At 40.2% G+C, this 10,551-nt stretch overlaps 1 protein-coding gene and 1 long non-coding RNA gene across 10 annotated transcripts in view; one reads left to right on the plus strand and one right to left on the minus strand.

The window, feature by feature from the left end:
- Nucleotides 1-10,551, plus strand: part of IL15 (interleukin 15) — a 64,065-nt gene that overhangs the window by 19,229 nt on the left and 34,285 nt on the right. For all 8 annotated transcript variants that reach the window (XM_021395686.1, XM_021395685.1, XM_021395687.1 and 5 more), the window contains one exon: nucleotides 7,322-7,451. In XM_021395686.1, coding sequence (XP_021251361.1) covers nucleotides 7,389-7,451 — 63 coding nt within the window. In that variant the 5' untranslated portion in view covers nucleotides 7,322-7,388. The remainder of the gene's footprint in view (nucleotides 1-7,321; nucleotides 7,452-10,551) is intronic.
- LOC110398223 overlaps nucleotides 7,467-10,551 on the minus strand; it is a 9,505-nt gene continuing 6,420 nt past the window's right edge. For both annotated transcript variants that reach the window (XR_002438268.1, XR_002438267.1), the window contains one exon: nucleotides 7,467-9,907. This is a non-coding gene — a long non-coding RNA (uncharacterized LOC110398223). The remainder of the gene's footprint in view (nucleotides 9,908-10,551) is intronic.

Here is a 10,551-nt window from a genome sequence, read left to right on the forward strand (position 1 = left end):
TCAGCCAGTGCCGTTACCAAAGCTGGTGCTATGATCCCATGCTCTGAACGAATCTGAAGGAAGAAATATTGCAGAAAGATATCATTTTCATCTAAGCTGTCTGTACTGTCTCAGTGTAAGCAGAGATGTCACTTAGCCAGGGCCACCTTTTCGATAATATTCTGCAAATCTCTGTGAGAGGTCTGGACTGGGACATCTTCACATCCTTTAGCTGACCAGTGTTCTGGGGCTCCATCAGGATTCATGGGTAAATAAGGACAGTTCTTATATCATGATAACAACACAAAGAATTCAGGCACCTCAGCAGCTAATAAAAGCTTTTTGTCTTCCATTCATAAATTAATGTACCAGTGTAAAATCAGGAAAACGATTTTCTTCTTTTCTTTTTTTGGTGAAAAAAAAAACAAGGGAAGAGCAGCAGAAGTATTTGGAAGCCAGTTATTTGCCAGCAGGAGGTTTAGTATTTAATTAAACTGTTGTCCTTGCTGGTAGGTTATTATCAGCAGGTAACAAACCATCTTACAGTGTTTCATGCTAAAACAGATGAGATAGGCCTTTAATGGTAGCAAAGGGTGATCACTAAGAAATTGTTGTGAAAAGAGCTGCTATAAGTTGCAACCTATAGTTTAATAGTTCACCAATTAACTCTACCACTAATGCTCAGAATCTCTTTAAAAAAACCCTCTGATTATCCCCCCAACCTCCCTCTAGAACTGTTTTTGAAAGCCTGCGTTATAAAAATACCTGTAGACTATAAGATTAGACTCCATGGCAAAAATCTTATATCAAAGTTGCTAGACCAACATAGCCATGACTGGAATTTGTTGTATATTTGGGGTGCCTTTTTAAATAAAAAAGACTGAGAAATGAAGTGCTCAGTGATTTTCTTCCCTACAGTTGAAAAAAGAAGCTCAGGATAGTGTGGTGAAGTTTGCTGTCTATGTCGAGGCAAGGACTTAAGCTCACTGATAATGTCAGATTCTTGTCTCTCACAAATATCATATGTACAGATAAAAAATATGACAATGCTCTTTTTGATGTAATGATTTTGGAAACAAATGATCCTGTAGAAGACTCATTTTATGTAAAGGAATAACAACATTGACAAGTTTTCACTTGTCACATATTACATACTTGTCACATACCTAAATGTCACATAACTGTTAATATGCTGTTAACTACTATTAGCATATTATCAATTTTGTACTCCACATGATGGAAAAATGGGCACAAATTCAGTTGCCTTCCTTGATGACATATTGCCTAGTTAAGAATTATAGCACCTGCACCAGTAGTGCCCGCTTGTACCTCTAGCAAGTGACAAAGTGTTGTCGTCTTCCTAGAGGGGGAAATAACAAGAGGACTAGGGGAAGGTATTGCAGGAGCATGGAAATCTGTGCTCCTGACATCTGAAAGCTGAAGCTGGTTACTGCCACCAAACTCCTTGCAAGAGAAATAGGTATTGCCATAGGCACTCTGTCATAACTATATCTGGAACTGGTTGCGTGAGTCATACTGGCTCTCTTCCGCGTCTCTCACATGGCACATGCAGGACAGCCAAATTATCAGAAGTAGCCAGTCTTTGAAAGACAGGTCCTGCCTGACTGAACTTATCTCCTATGACAAGATGACTTGCTTAGTAGATAAGGCAAAGGCTATGGCTGTTTTTTATCTGTTTTTTAGTAAAATGTTTGACATGTGAGCAAGCAGTGTGCCCAGGTGGCCAAGAAAGCTAATGATTCCTGACCTGCATCAGAAATAGAGTGGCTAGCAGGACTGGGAAAATGACTTTTCCCTTGTACATGCAACTAGTGAGACCTCACACTGCATTCAGTTTTGGGCCCCTCACTGCAAGAAGGACACTGAGTTCCTTGAGAGTGTGCAAAGAAGAGCAACAAAGCTGGTGAAGGGACTAGAAAACAAAAGTTACAAGGAATGGCTGAGGGAACTGAGGTTGTTTAGTCTAGAGAAGAGACTGAGAGGAGACCTCATTTGCCTCCACAAGGAGAGATGCAGCAAGGAGGGTGTCGGACTCTTTTGTCAAGTAATGAGTTAGAGCACATAGGGAGATGGTCTCAAGTTGTGCTTGTAGAGGTTTATATTGGACATTAAGAAGAATTTTTTTACAGAGAAGGTGTGCAAGCATTGGAATGGGCTTTGCAGTGAATGGTGGAGTCCCTCATCCCTGGAAGCGTTTAAGTGTGGACATGGCACTAAGGGACATGGTTTAATGATGGGACTCAATAGGTCAGACTGACAATTGGACTTGATCTTGAAGGTGTTTTCCAACCTAGATGATTATGTGATTCTATGAATGATGTATTCCCAGCTTCAATGTCATGTTAGCTTGTCTAAAAGTATTTTAAAACTACAGGCACCTGCATATCTGTTTAAACTGGGTGCATGTAATATGGTTTTAAGGATGTGGGAATGGGAGTCACAAAAATCTCCTGCAGGCTCATCTACTGTAGCCTGTGTTGGAAAACAGAAAGTATGGTTTGTTTCCTTGCTTAGTGTACTTTGGTAATGCTGTAGTTGCTAGGTGAAGATTTAATTTATGCTGATTCTTGTAAGAGTAATTAGATCAAATAGTGTTTCACATTCCTGGAGCAGGATAAGTCCTGACATAACAGAATAATTAGCTGTACTTAGGGTTGCTATGTGCAGCACAAATTACCAATATGCAGCAGAGGGGATGAGAAAGAGAGTGGTACTGAGAGCCCACCAGGCGTTGCACTGATCCCTCTTTTCAAGTCAGGCTGGGGATTCTGGAAGTTAACAAGGTGTTATGACGACCAGCACCAGACACTGGTGATGGCAAAAGTCAAATGCATTGGTGTTTACATGTAGCCTGACTGCTAACAGCTTTCTTCCATTAATTTGATTTAATTTTAAATCTTTTTTATTTAAAGAAGACTATAGCCTAAGTATCCTCTGTATTTTATATTATAGTAATTAGTTACATGGGCACAAGAAATGAGATTGTACCCTGTCTTATAGATATAAATATAAATACAATAGAAAAAGCAGATATTCTTCTTTTGTACATCCCCATATATGATTTGCTGCACGTTCCTTGCAATGCACTGTAAATGTAGAATAATTAATCTTATCTTTTTTTTTTGCCTTCCATTTATAGCACTCAGCAGTACAGTATCAAATTGCTACTTGAACATGAATTAGTTCATTTTCTCAAATGCCCTGAAGGATAATGGGGGCTGCATTAAAAGAGGAGTGGTCAGCAGAGAGAGGGAGGTGATGGTCCCCCTCTACTCGGCTCTTGTGAGGCCCCATCTGGAGTACTGCGTCCAGGCCTGGGGCCCCCAGCACAAGAAGGACATGGAGCTCTTGGAATGAGTTCAGAGGAGGGCAACCAGGATGATCAGAGGGCTGGAGCACCTCTCCTATGAGCAAAGGTTGAGGGAACTGGGCTTGTTTAGTTTGGAGAAGAGAAGGCTCCGGGGAGACCTCATTGTGGCCTTCCAATACTTGCAGGGAGCGTATAAACAGGAGGGGGATCGATTGTTTGTGAGGGTAGATAGCGACAGGACAAGGCAGAATGGTTTTAAGCTGAGACAGGGGAGATTTAGGTTAGATATTAGGAGGAAGTTTTTCACACAGAAGGTGGTGACGCACTGGAACAGGTTGCCCAGGGAGGTTGTGGATGCCCCGTCCCTGGAGGCATTCAAGGCCAGGCTGGATGTGGCTCTGGACAGCCTGGTCTAGTGGTTGGCGACCCTGCACTTAGCAGGGGGGTTGAGACTCGATGATCCTTGAGGTCCTTTTCAACCCAGGCCATTCTATGATTCTATGATAATGAAATGGGAATTTTATTTTATAAATGGAAAGAGATGAGAAGAATCTAATGATTTGAGGTCTGGTATGTGATACCTGGAGATGAATTTTTTTAAGAGACTGTTAAGCATTCCCTAGGATTGTCTTCAACTGTACGTAGCCCTCAGTTCTGTTGCTGCTGTGATAACTCAAATATTTTTTGAATTAAGATCTGTAGAGGGCATTTATTTCTTCAAACTGTAACCACCTGCACTGGAGGAACCTCCATCTGAGCTAGCTGACTGTAAGGACTAGAAATACATGCTTGGGGAGCATGAGGCATGTCATCCTAAAGGTAGACACACAAAGCAACTTAAAACCAGTATTTCATGTAGGAGGGAAATGATAGAATCATTAAGGTTGGAAAAGACCTCTAAGATCATCTGGTCCAACCATCCAAATTATTGATGCTTGTGAAAAATCTGGGTTAAGTAACTTGCCCAAATCACATGGAGATGGTAAGATGAAGTCAAGGTTGAGATTGTTCCTCAGAGCTGCACTCATCTGCTCTTGTCACCGAACCTACATTTTTCTTTCTGTTATCTTCTGCTTTCTTTTGTATACATCTTTCTTTTTTCAAATTAAGAGATTGATACAGTGTCTTTCACGAGATTGGCCTGTTCAGCAAACATAATCCATTCTGGTCAGAAATCCAGTGAGAGAAAAACAAAATTATAACACCATACTGTGATTAAAGATTTAGTAACTTTTTAAAGTTACGAATTCACAGGAAGGTAATGAGAATAGGATTTAGTTTCCATTTCTGGAGAAGAATATACTTCAGTGATCATAAATCCTCCCACTTCTACAATAAAACTCTCCTCCTTCCTTTCACCTCCACTCTCTTTTGTGGGCCCTCCATTCAGTCATGTTACTCAAATTCTGCTCTTGTGTTACAAACAGCATCATTGATTTCTGTTCCCTGGTTTTCACCGCATTGCTCCTGCAGGAAACCTTTTTTATACCTTAAGTTCTGCTTGCCTCTGAAGATCTGAGATGGAGTACATTCATTGTGAAGAGACTGCTGGAGACCAAATAATCATTGCCAAGAAATCTCTTCTGTAATTATGTGAACTAAACACTTGTGACTTTGTGAACTTTGGTGCAGATTTTCTAGGCTGCCAAACTTGCACACATTACTAAAAAGCAGAGTTTTAATTAAATGGTTATAAACATTTTCTTTAGTTCTTTTATTTGCTCATTTGTTTTTGGAAATGACTGAATTACTTTTGATAATACTTTCAGTATAGGAAATTTGAGATCTAACAATTTCATCTTGACCAAAGTGAAAGTGACCAAAAATAGTTGTATTGTTTGAAACACAGCTACAGAAGGCCCTCACAAGACTGCAGGCAATAGCACCTTTACATAAATACAAATAGGACTGTTTCCCCCGTCTATACGTTTGAAATTAGCAGTGTTTAATTTAATATCCTAAGAAAATAACATCCATCCAATCACACATCTCTGCATGTTTTCATATTCTGCTTCCCTCCTCTACCACATTATTTTTTAATCCAACACCTAATTTCATAGAAGAATTTATATTGGATGAGGTATCCAAAGATCATCTCTCCCAACTTTTCAACTACAGCAGTGACAACATCAGCATTAGAGTAGGTTGCCCCAGGTTTGGTTAATTTTTGAATACTTCTAAGAATGGAGTTTCCACAGCTTCTCTAAGCAGCCTCCTTTGCCACATAACTGCCCTTGTTGTGATTTTTTTCCCCTCATATCTGGTGTTTTCTCCAGTTCTTTTACTGTATATCCCTGGTAACAATTTATATCTCTCTTCTCTATAACTTTCCCCCAGTGGAAAAAAAAACAAGTAGATCTTCTCTGCCTTCTCTTCTCCATGTGGCACAATCTGAAGTCCCTCATTCTATGTGTTCAGCCTCCAAATAATTTAGTGCCAGACTTTACAGTTTTGCAGTCACTCTTGTATGATGGGGCTAAAACTGTACCCAGTACTTCAGGTGCAGCCTGTATCATATGGAGCACCACTTCAGAAACATAATAGATTTTTTGTGCCCTTCATCATGACTTTCCATTAGATGCTGGATAGCTTAATCCGGTCTGCATATGGGAGAAGTCTTCTATTTGTTTAAAAACAGCTTCATTCACGTCTATGATCCAGCATCTTTTAGCAGACACTCACTGTCATGTCCACATGCTGATTCCTCTTTTCATCAGGCCTCACACAACTTGTACACCAGAGTTTCCTGCACTGGAGCTATGCACCCTCTGGTCTTCTCTGCTCATCTTTCCTTACAAGCCTGTATTGAGCCATCACAGCACACTGGTGATGTGAGCTGTCCCACCATAACTCCTTAATGCTAGCAAGGCCATTGTTCTGTGTCTGTGTGAACTGACAGTTCCTCCCACTTCTTTCACAAAGCGGCACACATAACTATACAGGTACTTTAGGTGGACACTCAGCTGCTCTGTTTACACAAAGTGGAGTTTAAGAGCCTTCCTCATCACCCTGTTCCATAAATTCCGAATCTGGAAAAGCTTAAATCAGGCTTAAATCTAAGAAACTAAGTCAATTTATGAGACAAATGATCAGAAAACCAGACTTTGCAACTTCACAGGCCATCTGTACAATATGGAAAACAGTAAATAAATCTTGCAGATTATGTTGGGCTGCTTTTATCAAAAATACAAATATTAATATCCAGATAAATTTTACTGCCAAAGTGTCTTCATATTTTTCTGCTGTATGCCTTCAAGGTCTTGCTGTGAATACAAAATTCACTGTTTGAACAAAAGAAATCGCTTGTTTCTCCAACCCCAGCACCTGCAAGACTTGCAAGTGAATGTAGAAAAAAAGTTATAAAGGAGAAGGAAAATGTGCTACTAAGTTTTTGTCATTTCATCTATAAAAAGATAATAAAAAGGGGAATGAGCCAGTTAGCTGCCACAATACCTACTATGAAAACACTCCTTAAAAGAAGGTGGCATACTGGATTGCTGCTGACCTGACCTCATTTCTATATAGTTAGCCTCATTTATTCTCTTCTAACTTATCTTATAAAATAGAGGAGAACTAAAGTAAAATTGCATAGCTGGACTGACACATGAAAAGCAACTATTAAAAACAAGTGTCATGCTCTACTGATGTACTCAGGGGAACTCTTCTAGCCCTTTATAAACCACAGAGTTATACTGATGTTAATGACTTTCATATTAGCTAATTTAGCTACAACTTCTAATTTTCATCAGAAGTTATAAAAAAATTATTTGATGACAATATTATCTGTTCCAGAGTGACTCTCCTCCCCTATATTGCAGTGTTCAAAGATTCAGTCTAAGATGGGTCTCTAGCCTCTAGATAAAAGTAACCCTTTTGAAAAGACTTACCTGGTGCTTCTATGAAAGTTCTTTGTGAAATTTCAGGTAGTTAGTTTGAATGCTCTTGACAGACCATTTGAGAACCACTTGGAGCTTTATTGCAGCATTAAATACATATTTTTTCCACTTCTAGGTACCACAATGTACTTGCCTGATCCAGATTCTGTTCTTCTGTTCTGAGTGACGTTCCAGTGAGCAAGATGCTGGAGATGGCACAGCCAACACAAAACTCCGCTGGAGCATGCAGTAGGTTGGAGAATCAGGTAAGTGTCATTTAAACCATCTGACATTTTATGAAGTGTCAGCAAAGCTCTTAGTGTTACTTATATAGCTTAACAAGAAAAACAGTTAATACAGAAAATTTAAAGCTTGGAGATATTTCCAGTACTTTAGACAAGATCACTAGCACTCTATAATTTTGTGTTATGTTCTTTTCACACTATTTTCTATTTTTTTTCAGCCTCAGGTCTGGATTTTTACAGATCTGTGTCTTTTTTTTTCCCCCCCACAGTTAAATTCTAGCTGACCTTCTGCAACTTGTGAAGCTGTAACTCCTGACCCCCAAGTCAGGAATTATAGGAGGATAATTCTTGCAAGTGTTCAGCCTTTCTAGCACTCCTCAGAGTTCCTCAAACACTTTCTGGATCATTCAGTGTCAGCTGCATCTCTAGTAAGCAGCATGGCCAGGTGGCCTCCTAATAATCCACAAGGTGCTAGCACATGGAATTCAGTATCCGCCAGGCTTCCATACAGCTCCCTACAGGGAGGCTGGGACACCTGTATGCAAACTCACCTGACCATTCCCTGACAACTCGGTCAGCCTCATCTGGGAACTGGACTGCTAGGTGGCCCAAATACACCAGCCTCCTCTACATGCTGGAGGTTACCAGAAAAATAATGAGTGTCCCAGCTGTGGGAACTCCATTGTGCAAAGGCTGGAGCAGGTATCTGAGGCAGGCAACAGGAATAGCCCGATCCGACACCACCTTTCCTACCACTGTGCTGTAATGTGGATAGACACATCCCTATGTAAAGCCAATCTGCATAAATATGCAGATTGTGAGGAAAAAAAAATACCACATAAGAACTGTTTGAATGGTCTTCTTCCTAATTATAGCAGTGAAGTTGCTGCTTAGGACAGGGTGATTCCTTTTACAAAGATTTTTGATTCTTTTGCTGTTTATCTCAAAGCTTCTAGATAAAAGTCTTCCATTCTAAATGTGTAACTGCCCGTACTTTAATCTATGCCTCACCTTTTCCACTTTTTGCAGGAGTCATAGTAACAATCAACTCAAAAACTGGGTTCATCTTTGATTACTCAATAGGTTCATATGACTTTATGCAAAGTCTCAGAGTGATAACATCATAGTCTTAACCTCTAGTTGAAGCAGGAAGAATATAGCCCTCAGGAATATGGAGAAAAATCTGGAAATCAACACCCACCACTTTAGCTCAACAGGATGTGGGGAGGATTAGAGCAGATGATCACAGTTTACGGGACAGGTGAAAGAAACAGCATAGCTAAGTCACACAAATAGTCATGAGGTTAAAATAGTAAAAATATTTCCATGTTAATTGACTGGTATTTATTGTACCTGCAACTGTGTCTTTTCTCATTCATTTAAGTCATAGTAAATTTTCCTACTGGAATAATAAAATTTGTCATTAGCTTCATCTAAACCAAAGAACTCAAAAGCTCAAATTTTAGCATGCCTCTTCCTAGGAAAGTCCCAGTTATAGGGAGCCTTTGGGTGATACCATTTTTAAAGTACCTCTGCAAACCTCAAATATTTTTCTTTTGGGATCCTAGGGCCATCTGGGCAGGGCCTCATCAGCCAGGGTCTGTCCTACTGCCCCATGGAGGGAGGAGTGCAAGCCATCAAGGCAGTCAGGACAAATAAGTTCATGATGAGAAAGCGCAGAATTAGGCCAGAGCTTTGAGTAAGCAGGTCAGTATGAGGTGCAGCAATGGTGATCAAGATGAGGTCTACAAAGGTGGCCAGGAAAGACCACAATAACAGAGAGGTTTGAGGTCAAAACAGGTACTCCATCCACTGGCCAGGGTCACATCAACAGTACACACAGCAAGGTACAGGCATGACTCCTAAGGGTCAGCACCCAGGGCCCTGATGCTTATAACCTTTGCTAGAGTCATAGCAATTTGCCTACAGGGAGTATTTTTCATCAGTTGAAAAAGTCATTTGCTATGAGGCTTCTTTTGTGCATTTATCTAATTCCTTACAATTCTGCTATTTACATTCTCTTGGGAGACTGTGGTAAAAGACTAACAATCATTGTCAGGGGATCATAGTATCTTTCTCCTGCTGGCTAGATTCAGGTGTACTGTGAATTAGAATACTGCATGTATCTGCTTGGCACTAAGCCTTTCAAAAGCTCATCTTGTTAAAGTGCTCTCAGTTCTAAATCTCCTCCTTTCTGATCTACACTTCTACTATTTTCTTATCATATTCCAACTCTTCACAGCAGACTATAACTTCCTGAGCTGCTGACTACTTTTTCAGTCTCCTGCTCATGCTCTCACACAAAAGTGCAGTTCCTAGAACTTCTCAGATGATGCCGAAAATACCATATTATACTTGACAGTGACAGAACAGGTCAGAAGCCAGTTGTGAGCCAAGGTAGATTACTGCATGTTATTTTCTCCACAGTGATTGCAGGTGGCACATGAGTCAAATCAAGGTTATTAGCTATTCCAGGCCTGTAAAAAATTTCAAATTAATCATAAGTAGATATTTTTTTAATTGATGCAGATAATTTCAAATACAAATTCATCCAGTGTTATTTTGACTACAGTATTTCCCCTAGTGCTCTTAAAGAATATATAAAGCTGTCCTAAGTCTGGCTGGGATAGAGTTAACTTTCCCCACAGCAGCCCACAGAAGCTGTGCTCTGCACCTGTAGCTAAAACAGCCTTGATATCACGCTGCTGTTTTGGGTTTTGCTGGCTTCCTGTCAAGGCTGGCTCTCTATACGCTGTTCCCAAAGGCCAGTAGGCTGGGTGTGGGCAAGATGTGTGAGTGGCACAACCAAGGCAGCTGGCCTAAGCTGGCTAAAGGGGTATTCCATACCGTATAACATTACACTTAGCTTTAAAAGCTGGGGATCAAGAAGGAGAATTATGAAAGTGTTTGTATTCCTGAGTAATCAATAAACATGCTGAGGTCCTGCTCCCCAAGATGTACCTCAATACTGCTTGCTGATGGGAAGTAAAGAATAATTGTTTTCTCCTTTTGCTTCTGCATGGCTTTTGTTTTGGTTTTGCTTTTGTTTTATTATTATCTTGTTTTTATTTTCCATTAATTATGAGAATTGAATACAGCAGCCCTGATCCCATCCCCTCCC

This window comes from Numida meleagris, chromosome 4 (assembly GCF_002078875.1).
Source record: "Numida meleagris isolate 19003 breed g44 Domestic line chromosome 4, NumMel1.0, whole genome shotgun sequence".
Lineage (NCBI taxonomy): Eukaryota > Metazoa > Chordata > Aves > Galliformes > Numididae > Numida > Numida meleagris.